Raw genomic sequence first — 18,270 nt, 5'->3', positions numbered from 1 at the left:
GGCGCCGTGGCGTTGGGAGAGTATGAGCGAATCCTGCAGGAGGCGTTGGGAGTGGAGAGGAGGGTAAGGAGGACAGGGTGATAACTCATATCAACATATTCATTAATGACTAGCAATTATTCGACTTTTTCTCTATGTGCTATACTATGGTACTACCCGAGATCTTCATTCCATTACTTCGTGACTTTCCTGACAGACATGTACATATCCACATTATCCAGACCAATGTTTCCTAATAAGGTGAAAAAGTCAGGCTCCCCGTCCAAACTCCAACTGTGCGAGGATGCTTTTCTGCGCAAAAACTCATTTGTACTCCTGCGCTTAATGTCGATTCACTGTCTCCAGTCTCGATCACACTCCTTACTCATACCTCCATCGTTTCCTTCTCCTCGATTTTCGCAAGATTCTCCACCTGCTGTGTATGGTGTTGGCGCTTTCCTGCCAATCGCCGCTTATCCTCCTGCATCCGCCGGATGAGCACGCTCTTCTCCCGGATCTTGTAGCCATATTTGTAGAAAATAAATGGGATCGGGACGATAGCCACCTCGAGCAAGCCCAAAAGGGTCCCAGACCAATTCGGACCAATACCGGCATACATATACGTTCCAACAAGGGGTAAGACACCTCCCAGAATACTCCGGATCACGGAATTTCCTGCCAGCGCGGACGCTGCATACACCCCGTAACTACCAGCCAAGTAGTTGGTCGCGTAGATGAAGACTCCCGTGTTGCCCGTGCCGAAGAGGACACCAGCGAGAATGGGTACAATCCAAGGAATCGAGGCAGGCGAACAGGTCCAGGCGAACCACAATTCTCCAGCGGGAATCAGGAGCGCGCAGATACATACAAAGGCCACCATTGCTTCCGGGGGTGGTTTGCCTGTTTCGGGGTCCGGCTTATGACTGTTGATCAAGCGGCGGATCAAGGGTTCGCTGGATATGGTGATCACGCATCCAGTTCCGATACCCAGGAATGCGAGGCCGGAGAGACCAAGTGACCAACCGCGAATATCCCGGAAAACGATAGGGTAGGCTGTGAAGCAGAGATAGAGGATACCATATACGATGGCAATGTAAATATTCCAGAATATACTATATGAAAGGCACATCAGCTTTGAAGTGACAACGCGAGTACTGGTTCGGAAAGACTGACCAAATAGGCTCAGTGACTGCCATTACAAACGGACGGCCGAGATTTATCTTGAGCAGCTCACTCAGACTGGCCTTCTGTTCGTATCGACACCACCATCGTGAGTCGCCCGTTTCTTTCCTCATGCGGGCGGCTTTCTTTTGCAGGATTATGGGGCCATAAGTCTCCTTCATGATACATGAAAAGACCAACGCGACTCCAGACAATATCAGAGCGATCCAATCCATCCACCGCCAGCCCAGGTACTGGGTGACGAAACCTCCGATAATGGGTCCGAGGACTAGGGCAGGGTCAATAACAGGTAGGTTTTGGCGGGGGAGTGGTTATGCCTACCTGGTCCGTTCACGGGCCCGAGACTCCAGACCGACATTGCCAGCGCGCGCTGGTCATCTTCGACTATGTCCGCAACCATCCCCGGCGCAGTGGAAATCATTACACTTCCGAACAACGCTGCGATGAAGCGCACAACCAGCAGAGTCGCAAGGTTTTTGGCGAGCGCGCAAGGTATGATCAATACTGTGAAGATAAACAAGCAGGCTATGCAGACTGGCTTTCGGCCGTACAATTCGCTTAGTGGCGCCATAAACATGGATCCCACAGCCAGACCGATGAGGTACAGAGTCAATCCCAACGTAACGATGGTGGTGGAGGCCCCAAATTCAGCTGCAATCTGCGACTCTCCGGATGTGTACGATGTTGAGTATAATACGCTGAAAGGTATTAGCGTCGTTGTCGCTTAATGCGTATCTAGGCGATGCGCCAGACTCACATAATCAAGGTGTTGTATGATAGAATAGCGATTCCCATAGCTTTGTAGGGGAAGGGCCAGTTCTTCGGGTTATTAGTGTCGAACTCATCGTCCCAATCAACTTCATAGTTCGGGTCAGATGTGCCAGTCGTCCCTATAGATGTGACTCTTTGGGCTAGAGATGGTATCGAGGCTCGAGAGGCGCGCGTGGGGATGTGCGCCAGGTCATCCACTTGATCGATAGTGTCCTCGGATGAGCCTGATACTGCGTATGATTGTGCATATGTGGAGGTAGGCCCCTCTTTGCTATCCCCTGGGCCTGCCGGGGGATCTGAAGAAGGAATCTTGGCTGAGGACATTTTCGTGGCGTCAATTAGAATTCGGTCCGTGACCCAGAGGGGGAAGAGCTCTCCACAGTTGGAGCGAGTACAGCCGATACAGCTGATATAAACCTCCTAATCTATTATATAGCTGCGGTGGAGGAGTAATATGAAAGAAAATTAAGATAGAGCGCGCTGAAATGCGCTGCAGCTACTATATAATGACTCGACAAACTGGCTCTTGGACTCGCTCGTGCTCCCGATTCAGCAAGAGTAAGAAAGAAAACTGTATCCAATGCGACAGAACTTCAAGTAGAGGATTGCTCCCAAAATAATCAACTGTGAGCGATTTCAAGTTGTAGCGCAGCAGACATGGAAACCAACAAGACGAGTACAAATGCCGGGAAGGGAGAAGACAATTTTTTGAGTGATAGACGCTGGGAGTTGCAAGATAAAGCTTAGCGGAGATTAAATTCTGAAACGCATACGATAATGATTAGCAACGAAAACTAGTGAGTCAGTGACATTAGGGGAAAGAAAAGAGGGAGAGAGAGCGCGAGAGCGAGACAAAAGCGAAGACACTCAAAGTGGGGGCGCCGGACGAGAACAGTCGGCAGGAGTGCGACTGATAAGCCCTCGGTCTTCCTCCACCGGATCTTCTTCGACTCTTGCCAAGGAAAAGACAGGTGCTGATGGACATTGCACGAGAACTAAAATTGATACGTTCACCGCTAGGCACTCAACTAACAGTCATCTGCATCTTCCACGTTGAGTTGCCAGATCCGCTGCCTAGACGAGTTGTGCTGGGGTGTCCCCTAACTGACGATCCGGATACAGTAAAACAGACAGGCTATGAATTCCTTCTAGAATTTGGATATGGGAATCCATGGTTAGACGCGGCTGATGATCCCTATTATTGACTAGCCGAGGGAAGTCGCATGTCCATTCAGTGAGTTAATACCCTTTTTAGTCCTTACTATATACTACCCAGTCGTGTTGGGGGGAAATAATGCCTCAGTGACTGACCTCTCTCGCAGCACGGACTGGCATGGCGTTACGGTGTAGCAGGAGAATTCTGATTCAAATTGCGCTACGGCATACGAGGCCCGCCCAATCGCACTTAGTTCATACCTAAAGCTGGCTATTCGTCACCTACAGGGTGTGATCTGCATAAGACACAGTGTGATGCGGAATCATGGGCATGCATCGCAAGTTTACCAGTGTCTCTCTGCATGGATACCTGTCGTGACTATGGCAGTCACTAACAGACCCTGTTTCGCCAGGCTGATCTACCTACCCCAGGATCCCTAATTTGCTCCAGATGGGGAGAAAACTGGAGATAAGTCCTGGACGTCACCACCGCATGAATAAGCATCTCCACTGCGGTGGATTTCTGGCGAAAACGGCAGATGCACAGTCGCAAACGAAGCCAAGTCCCCACCACCATGTCGGAAGACGATAATTCTGAACGCGGCCAGCTCCACACCAACGAGGAGAAGCATTTGCGTCTTCCTTACCCTAAGGGAGCCAGTCCACTAGAAAATGTCAAGCACAGGGCGGGGGAGGCCTTCGAGGCTAAAACGGGGTTGATGCTTGCCCATGACCCAGTCACAGTTCAGGGCTCGGTTCCGAGTGCCGCCCGTGCCGGTTTGCCGATGAAACTCTGGCAACAACCAGGACGATCCTGTGCGAAACTCTGTTTTTGCGATCCAGAACGTCTGCGCCCCTTCTTTTTAGGTATCCATGCTGATTCTGGCGGCCACCACCCAGTGGCCCGTGTTCCGAGCGGACGTTGCAGGTCCAAATATGATAGGTAACCATGCCGTCATCTATATTCATCTCGAGAGAGAAAATGATTTGTCTCTTCAGTGCTGGCAATTGCGCAGTTCCTGCGCGAGCCCAAAGAGGTGACTCGACACGTGCCAAGACCAGCCCCATACCATTCTTCTGAGGAATGTGAGGATCCGTCAGAGCATGCTACCGAGAAGCAAGGATGGTGCCCTGTATACTATCATGTTCTGGGAAGGATAAGGATCTATATTTAGGGAATCCAAAATGCAATATTTGAGACAGTGGCCCCGGTGGGAAACTCATTGCACGGGCCATGCAAACGACGGTACGAATGTTTTGGTGGCCATAGCTCCAACTTCAAAGGCACGAGGGCGACCAAATGGAGGGAGGAGCATGTATGCCAATGCCGTCAGATGCTGGAGTAGCGAGGAAGAGCCACTTACTCAGAACAAGCATGCTGGGACTTACTGTGTATACATACGCTTTCATCCTTAATCCCTAGGTAACCGACTGGGTTCATCAGGAGGCACTCGCGTGAGAATCCACAGTGTATGCTTGCTAGATTATAGTCCGTTGCAGGCGATAAGAGTAACAACACAGTTCTTATCGGTATACCTTTGTATACGCCTCCAATTCATCTCTATCTCGGCCATATCGTAGAGGGAGAGACAAGGCTCGGAATTGCGGAGATAAGCCCGACCCACCCCTCGGAAAGAATACCGAAATGGCTGTTGAATCTTCTGCCAGACAATAATCACAATCACGAAGTAGTAAACCCTGCGATATGATTCCTATATGATAAGTCAAGCGTAGCCCTTGATGCGAACAAAGGACTATATCCTTCATTGTGGTAGAAAAGGTGTACAGCATCGGATCTACTATGAATTGGGTGCTTACAGACACCTGCAGCATGCATCGTCCAATAAAGAGCTTGTACGGGAGTACTCTTGGCTGTGTTAGAGTATATGGCAGTTGAGATGCTTACAATTTACCTTCTGAATGACAATAATTGAGCCTTTCGGCTGTCAATAAATCCGGTCATATTCAATGTCTCAGCCCCTGACCGCGCCATCAAATTTTCCGAAGGTGTCACAAATAAACCGAATCGGACCATTTTGCTTGCTTTTGCCCCGGCGCCGGGCACGTGGAGGCCATCTCCTGCTAATGCAACTCGGAATCAAGGGATGCATCAAATTTATCGAACCGTTTTTATGCTTTAGTGGCTGATTGACAGAGAAACTCTCTTCTTGATAGGTTCCTTACCCCTTAACGAACTTACACCTGGCCACTGACCGAATGACATGTGGGCCTGACTCGTCTAACCGAACGGTCCAATCCCGAACTATTAATCTCCGTTCGCTTGGATTCCTGAGACCCATGGATGGTGGCTTTAAGGCTTAGCCACGCGAGATTGTAAGTTAGTGATGAGATTTATGGCTGAGCAATACTTCTTGTACCTGAATTAGATTGATCTCAAATCATTTCCTATGTTGCAACAGCATTGCTTTCTGCTGCGTGTTCGCAAAAGGGATTGATCTACAGGGTAAAAGTGCTAATTCGCTGCAACAAGAAAGACCTGACTGTCCTCCATCCGGCTGTCTGCATCGCATACCCCCTTTACTACACGTTTCAGCCTAGAGCTGCCATTTCGACATGTTCTCAGAGATCGCCGTTGCCTCCGGACTAGCTGTCCTCTATCTCTGCCACGTTAATCGTGGTATGACAGGCACGCCGGAGGAAGTAAGCCGGCTCTCTCCTCATCGTTGGACTGTCGATGAAATCAAAGCAGCATACGAGGATTCTATTCGAAACCCAGTCGATGTGCAAAAGAGCCTTCCCCCGAAGCAAAACCGGCGCTATATCGTGGTCGGTGGGGCAGGTGCGTTCTATCTTCAAAAGACATTCGCATGCCGTGGCTCATGAGACTGCCTTATGCGATTCCCCATATCAACAGTTCCAAAGCTAACAGTTCCAGGATTCGTGGGAAGCTGGATGGTAAACCATCTGCTCGCTCGCGGAGAAGACCCGTCGGCTATCCGTATCTTGGACCTTGCAGCGCCTCGTCGCGAGATCCTCGACCAGGGTGTCGCTTTCTTCAAGACGAATATTGCCGACGAGAAGGCCGTGGCCACTGCTTTCGCACAACGTTGGCCGGAAGCTGTCGCTAATAGGCCCCTGACCGTCTTCCACAATGCCGCCGTGATTAGGCCCGGAGAGCGTCTCAAAACTTTCCTTCCCCGTTGCACCGACGTTAACGTGGGCGGCACAGTCAACGTGCTGGCTGCAGCGAAGAAAGCCGGCGCAAGCTGCCTCATCTCGACATCCTCAGGATCTGTCAGTCTCCGTAGTCAATCCTTCTGGATCGCACCCTGGAACAAGTCCCCCAAGGGTCACGTCCAGGTAGTCGATGACTCGACCCCAGTCCCGGAAGAACACTACGACTTCTTCAGCAACTATGCCGCCTCCAAATCCAAGGCTGAGAAGATCGTCCGCGCCGCCGACAATCTTGAAGGAAACTTCCGCACAGGCTGCATCCGGCCGGCGAATGGCATTTACGGGATCGGCGACACGGAAGGTTCTCTCACCACATCATATCTCAGATCCGGCGGTTCCCCTGCGTAAGACATCCCTACTAGCCCCCAATAACCTTTGCAGAATATCAAGGACTAACAACCCTATCAGCTGGCTCATTGACACCATGCAAAACTTCGTCAACGCCGAAAACGTCTCCATTGCCCACCTACTCTACGAACAGCGTCTTATCGAGCACACCAACAGCCCAACCACACTCCCCAATATCGGTGGCCAATCCTTCCTAGTCACAGATCCCAACCCAGCCCCAACCTACGGCGACGTCTATCTCCTCCTGCACACCCTCTCCAAAACACCCGCTAACTTCCCTCGCGTACCTCCCGTCCCTTTCCTCATCCTGTCCTACCTCATCGAATGGTACTCCTTCCTGCAGGTCGTTTACTTCCCCTGGCTTCCTAGAATCACCGGAGATATCGCCAGGATGCAACCTGCTCTTTTCTCCATCACTAATGTGCATTACATTGCCGATGATTCGCGTGCACGCAAGTCGCCAGAACAGGGCGGGCTGGGGTACGCTCCTCCGATCACGACAATGTATGGTATGTGCAAGCACCTGGAGGTGTGGAACCGCGAGGCGGACCAGAAGAAGGTTGCGGAGGTTGCAGAGGTTGCGGCAAAGGGGGTGGTCAGTGTGAGTGAGGAGGGTGTGGATGTGAATTTGGTGGTTCCTCCGGAGAAGTTGTAGTTCATTGCAGATTAACCATGAATGTCTGTTTGTATTTCAACAAATTGTATTACCATCGAGAAAAACTATCATTTCATATTCTTACTGCTAAGCAATTCACAACGACTCATGTAAATTTCATACTACTCAATCAATCAAACTAACAAAGTACAACTAAACAACACCCCACCTACCTCAACAAGGTATACTCCCCTCACAACCTCGACAAAAACGTCACCTCCCCAGGCGCATGATACTCCGGAACCTTCATATCCAACGCCTTACCCGAGTAACCCAGATCCTCAGCGGTCAAGACCGCACATTTCTCTCCGATAAGCAGGGCGGTCTACACACCCACCACACATTAGCATAGCCCACTTAATCCACTGCAGAAAAAGAATAGAAAAAATACAAAGAAAAGGGGGAGGGTGGGGGAAGGGGAACTGACACTATAAGTATTACACCCCACATTATCCGGACAAATGGACAAATCAGCCACCTTAAGCCCCTGCACACCATGCACATTGAGTCGTTCATCGACGACTCCGCCGTGCGGCGTGAGATTGTTGCCTTCGCGGGGCGCCATGCTGCAGGTTCCGAGGGAGTGCCAGGTTGTTTCGACGTGGCGTTGGACTATCATTGATTCGGTCATTAGTCAGTTCAATGGTATGGGATTGTTAGAGGGAGGGGGGGCTGTGTAGGAAGGAAGGAAGGGATACGCACCCCACTTCTCAATATGTTCGATATCCTTCTTACTATACTTGATCTCTTCCCTTGTATCCTGTCTATTGGAGTTAAGCCTCGTAGGCGATGCGGGCGAAGTACCAGGTTCGAGGGGTTGGGACCAGGAGCCTTTACATAATGTCAGTAGGTATTCTTTTCAAGTGGACTAGTCCGCCTATGTATACATATGAGGGAATGAAGGAATGTGTGACGTACCATGCTGAATCCCAGCAGAAATATGGTTCGGCCCTGCATACGCCTTCGTCGTCTCCAGGTCCAGATCGAATGCTCGCGCGGGCGAGTCATACGAAAAGTGAGGGTGCATGCCTGTCACTTCACCTGCGTAGGCGCCCATGCGCCGCGCCGTCTCGCGCGACTTGATGTATCCCCAGACCATGGGGGCCATGTCGCGCTTGTCGTTCATGAAGCCGGCGTCGAAGTCGGGGCTTTCGTAGGGGTCGGCGGATTGGATGTGCGTGGAGCCTCGGGAGAAGGGGTATTCCTGTTGATTGATTGATTAATGAGTAAGTTTGGAATGGATAGTGGTGGTGGTATGGAGGGAGGGATACTCACGAGGAAGTGGAACATGGTGAAGAATTTGCCTGGGGGCATGAGCATGTGGTCGCCGAACCAGCTATCAACTGTTAGTATCTCTAGTATGTTATTTGGAGAGGGTGTAGTGCCTACCCAGCAATGACAGAGTAATGCATCACCGGCTTATCCGGCTTGTTCTTAAAGTAACTCTCCCAGCCCTTGTAAAAGTCATTCGTGGGCCAGCTCTTCATCTCCTCTAGTTCCTTTGCATCCGGCCGGATCTTCACGCCGGCTTCGATGCCGTTCGTCGCTAGAGGTCCTGTGCCCTTGATGTTCCATTCCTCGAAGACCTTCTTCTGCACTTCGGGGTCTCCGCGGACGAAGTCATCGAAGGACTCGACTTCAGGCTTCGCCCGGAAGACGGAGAATGTCAGGTAGTGGTCTTGGAAGTTCCGTCCCACACCGGGGAGGCTCACGAGAGGCTGCACGCCAGCACGACGGAGCTTCTCCGGGTCACCGACACCAGACCTCTGGAGGATGAGAGGGGAGCTGAGGGTGCCGCCGCTGACGATGATCTGTTTGCGGGCTCTGAAGATGGTCCGCGGGGGATCTCGGCCTGCGAGGGGCTTGGTGGGAACGGTGGCGACGCCGACGGCACGGCCGTTCTCGATGATTACTTTGTCTACTTTGGTGTTGCATTTGAGGTGCAGGTTGGAGTACTTGGCCCGGGTGCTGTGGACGTAGGCGTGGGCGGAGTCGCTGCGGCGGCCTGGATGTGGGTTATTAGTCTCTCTACTAGATGTACGATATGGTGACCATGAGGACGTACCTGTGTCGCGGTTGATCCATTTCAGCCAGTGTTCGGCTCCGTGGCTGCACATGTTAGCAGGTTGCTAAGTACATGTATACAGTGGAGGTATGAGTGACTTACCCTGTCTTCAGGTCCTGAAGATCATCCGTGACAGGAATGTCCTGCGACTCGGCAGCACGCAGGAAGTCCTGCATGATGGGATACGTGTAGTTCCCGAACGAGACCTTGATGGGTCCATCGAAGCCATGAATGTCCCGGTTGTTACAGGCCCGCTGGTATGTCTCGTGCTTTCTCATCAAGGGAAGAAGCTCGTCTGTCGTCCAGCCCTTGGCCTGGAAGTCGTCGTAGTCGGAGGCAGAGGCTCGAGTGTACATCTACTTCACTGTTAGGGCGTGTCTTACTGTTGCTAGATGTGGGTTTAGCAAGCAGAGCTTACCATGAAGTTGATAGAGCTGCCTCCTCCGAGGACATGGGCACATGGAACAACAGCCCGACGGCCATCAAGCCATTCCGAAGGCCGGGAGTAGTAGAAGGAAGCTGTCTTCGAGTCAAGCTTCATGTTCCGGGGGTAGATACCGGGGCGATAGACCCTAGGGCAAGGTTAGGGGTGGCCTCGGGGAGTAAAGGTAACAATGTCCAACCTACCATGGGTTGTTCAGGTTGTCTTCACCAGCTTCAATCAGCAGGACCTGGAGATTATGGTCCAGGTTAGCAAGTCGACCGGCGATTACGCAGCCGGTGCTGCCACCACCGCAGACAATGATGTCCACTTCCTCTGGGATGGTCATGGTGGGTATGATTGACTACGTATGGATAGTAGAAATTGTGAGTGAGAAGGTGTGTGATTTACAGAAAAAGATAGAAAATGACCGGGAATTGGCATTCAGAGGTCGGTTTATATGCTGGCAACCCTGCAAACCCATGATGCAGCACCTCCTCATCATGGTAGGCAATGCTATGGACCAAGAGATACATCCCCGCACCACCATGTAGAACCCCTCTTGCATACGAGTCATGACAAGGATGTGAACCAGCATTCGCACCGTCCAAGTCATACAAGGAACAAAGAGAACTGCGAAGAGACTATGGTACACGGTATACAACCTTCATTTAGTGCTATAGAGGTACAAAAGTACAAAATGCTTCCCGCAGATTCCCCGCACGGCGAGAGGGGGTCGTGCATAGTGCATGCAGTGAGTTGTCAGAGATATATCGATATAAAAGGTGGATTAATCTATATACAGGATGGACATACGGGAGCCTATTCTAATGGTGTATCTTGGCTCCTGCCGGTAATGGACGACTGGATTAAGTTTGCGACGGCAAAGAGCAGATCCTGACAGTGAGAACGCCAAGCAGAATGCCAATCGAGCAGGACATGGTCTCGCCAGTCAGCGACCTGTTCAGACATGAAGCTCAGCGACAGCCCAAGCGTACCTTGTACAGGTCAGCTGGGAGCTTGCAGGCCATCCTCCAATGGTTGCTGTCGCGGCGGACTGGGATAGAGAGACGAATCCGGCGCCAGGCCAAACGCAACACCAATCAATGAGGCGGATTGACCGGATAGCCACGGACGGAATAATTGTTCCTTCTCACCCTCGTTCCCAGGCATTAATTGCTTGTATTAAGCGGAGTCGCTTTTGTTGGCAACAGAGCTGAGGCAGTGGTGACGGTGTGCCAATGGCCTCGATCTTGCCGTGGTGCGGGGAATGGCAAATGCTGGGTGTTTCCCCGCCTGCGGCCATCGCCACCAAGTCTTGTCCTAACGCCAATGATCATCCCAGTTAATTTTAACCATGGTCTTATATGGGCCGAATACAGCGTCGTCTTTGTCGTGTTCAATTTTGGGTCAGGCCCAATGACAACCGCAGAAGCTGCATTTTACGCCCCAGGCAGCTGGGTAACTGGCCCATTACCAAAGTGGCTTCTCTACCAAGCAATGCCCTCCTTTCACCCGGCCAACAGTGCGACTGCCTACACCCTGGTCGAGCGAGTCTCCGTCCTGAGAAATGTAGGTCGACGGAAAACCCCCATTACTGCTGCGCATGCTGCTGCGCCAGTTGACGTCTTTGCTCCAAGATCTGCAAGCGCAGGCCTTCTGCAGCCAATTCCGTGTCGAGGATGGCACCAACACCACGCTTCCATGTCTCCTCCAGCCCCACAATCTCTCCCTTGTTGGCTTCCTGGGCGAGCTTTCTCTCCTTGTTCACTGCCTCGGCGGCCTCCTTCATCTCAGCCAATTCCTTCTCAAGCCCCCGTAGGATGTCTTCCAGCTGCGAATTGCCAATCAGCCACGCGTTCTTTCCATTCTCTTCTAGCAGTGCCAGATTCTCGTGCCGCATTGACAAATGGGAGCTAGCCGTGTAAGCCCTTTGCAGTGTCCGTTGCCATTCCTCGAGGTCGGGAGTTCCGTCAGCGGCTTTAGCAGGAGCCTCAGGCGCTTCATAGCGGGAGAGGTCGATTCCGCCGGTCAAGGGCAATCCAGCAGCTTTGCGGTCCACCTCTTGCTGGATGAGAGGAGAAAACCGCGACTCAGGAAAAGCAGGAATGGATGGGTGAATAGTGGTTTTGGCATCCAACGAAAGTTCCGCGGCAATTAGCTTCTCTGCAGCTGCTCGTGCCTGGGTGGAAGGGGCCGGTTCGATGTCTAATGACGGTCCACGCGTTAGAAGGGAACTCATAGCAGAGGTAAGGCAACTTACAAGGAAGTGAGTCGTGGGATTCGTTGATGAGAGGCATGTTGACTTGAGCCTGCGTATTAGACCTAGATAACGAGGAGCTAGAAGAGGCAGGGGCCAATGCGAAGTGATATGTTGTATAAGATCGAACAGTGCCAGCAGCAGCAGCTCGTCATGGGCGTCTCAGCTTTTGCGCCGAGCACAGGAGGGCGGTGAGTATCACTGGATGACTCAGCCTATTCTGCCGGAGCTGATCCGGGGTGTTTTAAGCTAAACCGTTTCGGGCAACCCAAGTATAGATGAATCTCGTCCAGCTGCGACACGGACGTCTCCTTTCCTCCTTCATTCTCCACATGATCATCACTTTCCCGGATCTTTAGGCAAGGCGGGCCTCTTCTCCACTTCTCTGGAGGCTTAGCCTAGGCTTCTCTATCAGACGAGGTTCATGCGATCTACAGGGTCCCTTGTGACAGGGCAGGGCTGGTCCCTGACTGGCCAGTTCCCCGCCTATGACCTTGACAGAGTTGCAATGATGATGACTCAACCAGCCAACCGCATGTCATCCATCTTCAGAGCCGAATCTAAACTTATATTCTTGCAGTTAGTCGACGCGGGGCTGGATAGAACATTCCTGATCAAGCTTAGCCACGGATGACGACGGGAACGGACCAGACCCTTTCTCCTACATTCCAATAGCCTTTTCACCAATCGCGCCTCTTCCGCATCCTCCCCGCAAGGTTGCAGAGACCCTGCAGTGTCATCCCCGGAGCCGTCGTTGCAAATTAGCCGGGCATGCCTTGTGATAGCTCTTGCCTCGGTCGGTCCCTGCTTGCAATAAGAAGTGCGCATCCCCGTGGTCAGGCTGAAGGCTCTCTGGCACTGCAACGATCCTAGAGCTCACGCCTTATCTTGGTGGAATGGCGAACTTCAGGCTGGGTGTGGCTTTGGCCAGCAGCGTGGCAACGGCACTTGTGTTGCTGCAACTGTTCTCACTGTTTCAGCACCAGAGCCAGCCACTCATTGTCGGTACACAGTCTAAGTGGGCGCACAGAGCTGCTGCAACCGAGGCGAACAACGATGATATTTTCCTGCTAGGCGCAGGAAAGGCGGATATAACGGGGTAAACTACCTTTATCCTACCAGTGCTGCATGGATGCTGATACATTGTCTGCTAGGCCTGTTGTTGAGTTAGGGATGAATGGATATGCTAGCTTGGACCAGATTGGGACTGGTCTTCGGCAGAGAATCTACTCTCGGGCTTTCATTGTGGCCAATAATAACAACCCAGATGACACTTTCATCTACCTTATCCTGGATGCTCTGACCGGGGACACTGCCGTGCGCCATGGTGTACTTGATGGCCTTGCTAGCCTGGGCAGCGACTATGCTCGATACACCGAGCAGAACGTCGCACTTACTGGGACACACTCTCATTCAGGCCCCGGTGCCTGGATGAATTACCTTCTTCCTCAAATCCCCACCAAGGGTTTTGATAAACAGAGCTATCAAGCGATTGTTGACGGTGTCCTCCTTTCAATCAAGCGAGCCCACGAAGGTTTAGCACCCGGACGTCTCAGCTTTGGGTCCATAGACCTAGAAGACGCCAATACCAATAGAAGCCCTTACGCTTATGACGCCAATCCTGCAGAAGAGAAAGCTCGGTACTCGGCGAATGTGGACAAGACGCTGACTTTGTTGAGGTTTGATCGGGAATCCGACAACAAGACCACTGCCATACTGACCTTCTTTCCCGTACATGGTACATCTTTGTACAATAATAATACCCTGATCACCGGGGACAACAAGGGTGTGGCCGCGTGGCTTTTTGAGCGCAGTGTCAAAGGCGACCAAAAATTCTCCGATGACTTTGTCGCAGGCTTTTCTCAGTCAAATGTCGGCGATACAAGCCCGAATGTGTTAGGAGCTTGGTGTGAGGATGGCTCTGAACAACAATGCCGATACGAAGATAGCACATGTGGCGGGAAGACGGAGGATTGCCACGGCCGTGGACCTTATTTCCGCGAGAAGGATAACGGCGCAAAGAGCTGCTTCGAGATTGGACGGCGACAATACGCGGCTGCGAAAGAACTTTACGCCAATTTGGATTCAAATCCTGTTCGAATTCTTTCAGGCGCCGATGTCCGCTCATTCCACACTTACCAGGACCTGTCCAACTACACTTTTACGTCGCCGTTTAATGGTAGTACTCTAAAGACGTGTCCTGCCGCATTGGGATTCTCGTTTGCAGCCGGCACCACGGACGGGCCAGGATTATTCGACTTTACCCAGAATGGCACGGGACCAGCCGATTCCAACCCTCTATGGTATGTTGCTCGTGCTTTCTTGCACCAGCCGTCGAAAGAGCAGCAGGCGTGTCAAGCGCCGAAGCAGGTTCTTCTCGATGTGGGACCAATCACACAGCCGTACGCCTGGACACCTAATATTGTGGACATTCAGGTCCTGAGAGTGGGTCAACTATTCATTGTCATCTCGACAAGCGAAGCCACCACCATGTCTGGGAGACGCTGGAAAGAAGCGATTGGCAACTCTGCAAAAGAGGTTCTTGGAGTGGCAGACCCTCTGGTAGTCCTAGGTGCGCCGTCCAATAGCTATGCTCATTACGTCGCCACGGAGGAGGAATACGGAGTGCAGCGCTATGAAGGGGCCTCGACTCTGTACGGCCCCAATACACTTGCAGCATACATCAACCTAACCCTTACGTATCTGCCGTACCTGGGCAAGTCAGCGCAGACGGGCAGTCTACCGTCGCTATCCTCCGGGAAGATACCTCCCGTCAATACCAACAACTCACTAAGCTTTATTCCCTCAGTTATATATGACGGATCGCCAATTAGCAAAGCATTTGGGGATATTGTATCCTCGTCGGCAAATGTCACTTACGGGCCTGGAGACATGGTAAATGTCACATTTGTGGGGGCAAACCCTCGCAATAACCTACGACAAGAGTCGACCTTCGCGGCTGTGGAGAGGTACAACTCAGCTACCGGGTCATGGGATGTTGTGCATACTGACAGCGACTGGAACCTTCTGTATAACTGGGAAAGGACGAGTACGATTTTGGGGTATAGCGAGGTCACTCTCCAATGGCAGATCGAGGACGAGTACTACGACACGGGGAATCCTAATCCCATTCAGAGTGGAACATATCGTCTCCACTATTACGGCGACTCAAGAAGTGTGCAAGGAAAGATATCCTCCTTTGAGGGGATTAGCGAAGCGTTTACGGTTGCAGTCAGCTGAGCTGGCCTCTACTATGTTGAAGGAGGCTGGTTCAAGCGGCAAGGAGTGAGGCTTATGAGACAGGATCAGGACGTATATGAAAGTAGGAATGATCTAACAGTAGCTTTGGACTATAGCCAAGTCAATATTATTGATTTTTTCGCAATTGGATATTTCATTCTCTTGCTGCTTGGTGGTTGGCTGCATCTCAGCCAATCTAGCCATGCCTGGCTGGCTCAAGGATGGTGGCTTAGCTTGTGAGGCGTATGCTCGGACATGGCGAGATCCATTCATCAGAGCTCAGTAGAAAGATTGCTATGATCCACTGTTCTGCAAGACTTGACACGGTTGCCAATGAATGGGAAATGTTGGCCAACCGGGGCGGGTGCTGCAACATCCCAGCCGGCACTTCTTTGTCGCGCGCCAACTCGACTCTCGCCAGCCAACCGATCCCAGCTTCGAGTCCCACAACAGCAAGTTGGACCGTCGGAATGTTTCATGTCAAGCTGCAATTGATGTCGGTCCAGGCCGTGGCATCAGCTAAATAAAGAGATGACGGGTGGGCGCTTTCATCGCTTGGCTTTCTTAAACACGGTCTTTCTCTTGTCTAACCCTCATTCGCTCTGCATCATCCATATTCCTGATTGTCCTTCTTTACTTTCCCTCACTTCGACACTCTTTCGTTGTTTCTAGATATTAATTCGAGTCAAAGATGAATTTCTGTCGCTTCTGAACTTGCCAATACATGTTAATGCAGCGTGGTCAGCTATTTATCTTTGCATACTCTCTTTGACAGCTCGTTTATTTGTCCCCTTTACATCTCCTTGACATACATACATAATATTGGTACTATTTCGACTGCATAATTCCAGCAGCAGACGAGATAATGTCGCTCATACCAGTTATCCTCGTGACCTTCTTCCTGGTCTTTTGCTGCGCGGCTGGTCCGATTGCTCCTTTTGCTTCCAAGAGAGACATGGAGTCGCTCTCTCCATCTCCTTCGCTCACTACACCTTATGTGCACGTTGCCAGTCCTTCGGTCGATGACGATGATGACGATGAGATCAACGCTTTGACTGTAGTTCCGGTCACTCCCTCCAGTCTGCCTCAGACTGCATCCAGCTCTAGCACTACCGCTGAGCCGGTGCCATCGAGTTCAGCTGCGTTCGTTCAAGTATCTCCGACTACTACTACTCATGTCGACTCAACTACCTCTATGTTCGAGTCTTCCTCTGCAGCTACGCACTCGTTATCTAGAAGTGTCTCGTCAGACAGCATCGTGACTACCTTGTCGCTGACATCAACGACTACAACCACAACCACAACTACACCTTCATCTTCAGTACCCTACTCGCCTCCCTCGAGTGCAGTTCCAAGCTCTCCTACGACAAGTTCTTCGTCGCAGGTGGTGCATACCACAACACCATCGAGCACGCTTTCTGAGAGCTCCCATATTGTAACACCCTCAATTAACATGCCAGGAGGTCCAATGGAAGGCTCGTCATCTCACGCACCTATGCCAACAACCTCTTCTCACATCACACACGAGACGTCATCCTCTGCTATCAGAGTATCACACTCATCCAGAACAGCAGCAGAGATGTCAAAAGCATCTCCATCACACCAGGGAACAATCACTTCATCTAGTAAACTACTACATTCCTCCACTATTGCACCCGCATCATCAAGCGCTGCTCCAGAGAGCACTACATCATCCCACACCTCCGAGACATCAACGTCCACCAGCTTCACGATTGGCGTCATCACGCCTCTCCCAGAAGCCAGTGCTAGCTCTCCCTCAATGCCTGAAATGTCACCCTCCAGCGAGAGCACAACGACTACAGCCGAGGACACCTCATCAACACCCACTGAAAGCCAGACAACCACACCAACCCCCCACACAGCCAAACCCTTCATCGGGGTGACCATACCCACGACAAGCACAACCACAACAAAGACCACCCAGCCAGCAGACCCAGTGGACACAACGACCACAACCACTCCCACACCAGAAACAGAAGACGCCACCACAACATCCGCCCCAACCCCAGTCGTCGTACTAGTCACACCCGAAGGATCAACAACAGTCATCGGGACATCCTCCTTCATACCTTCTAACCCAGATACCACATCCACATCTACATCCACATCATCCCTCACAACAATCAACCCAACCACAACAAAAGAACCCCCAACGACCCTCCACTTTTCATCAACAACTATGCAAACCATCTACGTAGTAATCACAGATACACCCACCCCAGAACAAACCTATGATTCCACCACCATTGCTACTGCTATCGTTACTGTCGTTGATAAACCAACCCCAACCCCAACCTCGGAAACTGTCCCTACCACAGCCATAACAACAACAACATCTGGGGAAGAGAAAATGTCGACGACGGCGACGACTCCGTTAGATGCAGAACAAACGTCAACGCAATCTAGCGAAGAGGATGATGTGTCCACGTCCATACCTACGGTAACTTCTTCCCTGTCTAGTGAGTCAGGTGATGTTCTTCGGATTGTGCCTGTGACGCTTACGGGTCCTGTTACTGTGACTGTTACGGTGACGGAGAGGGAGAGGGAGACTGTGACTGTGACGGAGAAGGAGAAGGAGATGGTGACGAAGACGGAGACTGTTACGGAGAGGGTTACGGAGACGGAGAGTGTGACTACTTAAGTTGATTCTGTTGTTATGTGTATTGACTGGTTAGAAGTGGTGATAGATATAAGTAATAATGAAGACATATAATTCCAGGTTTGAGTGATTGTTTGACTTATGTGTTGATTTTGTAGTAGTATTCATCAGCTACTCTGATAAATTACACATTGGGATTTGTCATCCATCTCATTTGAGATACTTCCAATATATCAAATCATATCAACCATCCACCCATGAAATAACCTAGATACAGGTATCATCACAAAAGATAACAGTCAAACAGTCAATGAAACACTCTATAATAAAACACACAAATATATAGACACCAAGGCCGTTCAATCATACTCCCGACCCG

At 51.2% G+C, this 18,270-nt stretch overlaps 7 protein-coding genes across 7 annotated transcripts; 4 read left to right on the top strand and 3 right to left on the bottom strand.

Annotated features, from left to right (window-relative positions):
* Positions 1-364: 364 nt before the first annotated feature.
* On the bottom strand, positions 365-2,256 carry AtWU_00122 (MFS transporter; the record flags this gene model as incomplete). Its single annotated transcript, XM_035495238.1, has 4 exons — positions 365-1,091; positions 1,153-1,429; positions 1,483-1,859; positions 1,919-2,256. 4 exons carry the CDS (start codon positions 2,254-2,256, stop codon positions 365-367), a joined length of 1,719 nt encoding a protein of 572 aa, XP_035351131.1.
* Positions 2,257-3,662: 1,406 nt separating this feature from the next.
* On the top strand, positions 3,663-4,168 carry AtWU_00121 (uncharacterized protein; the record flags this gene model as incomplete). The annotated part of the gene is made up of 2 exons (XM_035495237.1): positions 3,663-4,030; positions 4,087-4,168. 2 exons carry the CDS (start codon positions 3,663-3,665, stop codon positions 4,166-4,168), a joined length of 450 nt encoding a protein of 149 aa, XP_035351130.1.
* A 1,493-nt stretch (positions 4,169-5,661) lies between these two features.
* On the top strand, positions 5,662-7,285 carry AtWU_00120 (putative 3-beta hydroxysteroid dehydrogenase/isomerase family protein; the record flags this gene model as incomplete). The annotated part of the gene is made up of 3 exons (XM_035495236.1): positions 5,662-5,887; positions 5,984-6,626; positions 6,691-7,285. The coding sequence occupies 3 exons, from the start codon at positions 5,662-5,664 to the stop codon at positions 7,283-7,285; spliced, it is 1,464 nt and encodes a 487-aa protein (XP_035351129.1).
* A 193-nt stretch (positions 7,286-7,478) lies between these two features.
* AtWU_00119 (GMC family oxidoreductase) lies at positions 7,479-10,120 on the bottom strand (the record flags this gene model as incomplete). The annotated part of the gene is made up of 10 exons (XM_035495235.1): positions 7,479-7,610; positions 7,713-7,897; positions 7,988-8,116; positions 8,204-8,489; positions 8,561-8,621; positions 8,675-9,290; positions 9,351-9,394; positions 9,453-9,706; positions 9,769-9,922; positions 9,978-10,120. 10 exons carry the CDS (start codon positions 10,118-10,120, stop codon positions 7,479-7,481), a joined length of 2,004 nt encoding a protein of 667 aa, XP_035351128.1.
* A 1,245-nt stretch (positions 10,121-11,365) lies between these two features.
* AtWU_00118 (pre-mRNA-splicing factor SPF27 family protein) lies at positions 11,366-12,071 on the bottom strand (the record flags this gene model as incomplete). Its single annotated transcript, XM_035495234.1, has 2 exons — positions 11,366-11,979; positions 12,035-12,071. The coding sequence occupies 2 exons, from the start codon at positions 12,069-12,071 to the stop codon at positions 11,366-11,368; spliced, it is 651 nt and encodes a 216-aa protein (XP_035351127.1).
* An 856-nt stretch (positions 12,072-12,927) lies between these two features.
* Positions 12,928-15,271, top strand: AtWU_00117 (neutral/alkaline ceramidase; the record flags this gene model as incomplete). The annotated part of the gene is made up of 2 exons (XM_035495233.1): positions 12,928-13,130; positions 13,186-15,271. 2 exons carry the CDS (start codon positions 12,928-12,930, stop codon positions 15,269-15,271), a joined length of 2,289 nt encoding a protein of 762 aa, XP_035351126.1.
* An 865-nt stretch (positions 15,272-16,136) lies between these two features.
* AtWU_00116 (uncharacterized protein) lies at positions 16,137-17,933 on the top strand (the record flags this gene model as incomplete). The annotated part of the gene is made up of 1 exon (XM_035495232.1): positions 16,137-17,933. The coding sequence occupies one exon, from the start codon at positions 16,137-16,139 to the stop codon at positions 17,931-17,933; it is 1,797 nt and encodes a 598-aa protein (XP_035351125.1).
* Between the last annotated feature and the right edge of the window lie 337 nt (positions 17,934-18,270).

This window comes from Aspergillus tubingensis, assembly GCF_013340325.1.
Source record: "Aspergillus tubingensis WU-2223L DNA, scaffold_1, whole genome shotgun sequence".
NCBI classification, from domain to species: domain Eukaryota; kingdom Fungi; phylum Ascomycota; class Eurotiomycetes; order Eurotiales; family Aspergillaceae; genus Aspergillus; species Aspergillus tubingensis.
Note: the sequence above shows the minus strand (reverse complement) of the source record. Positions and strands in the feature narration are given on the sequence as shown.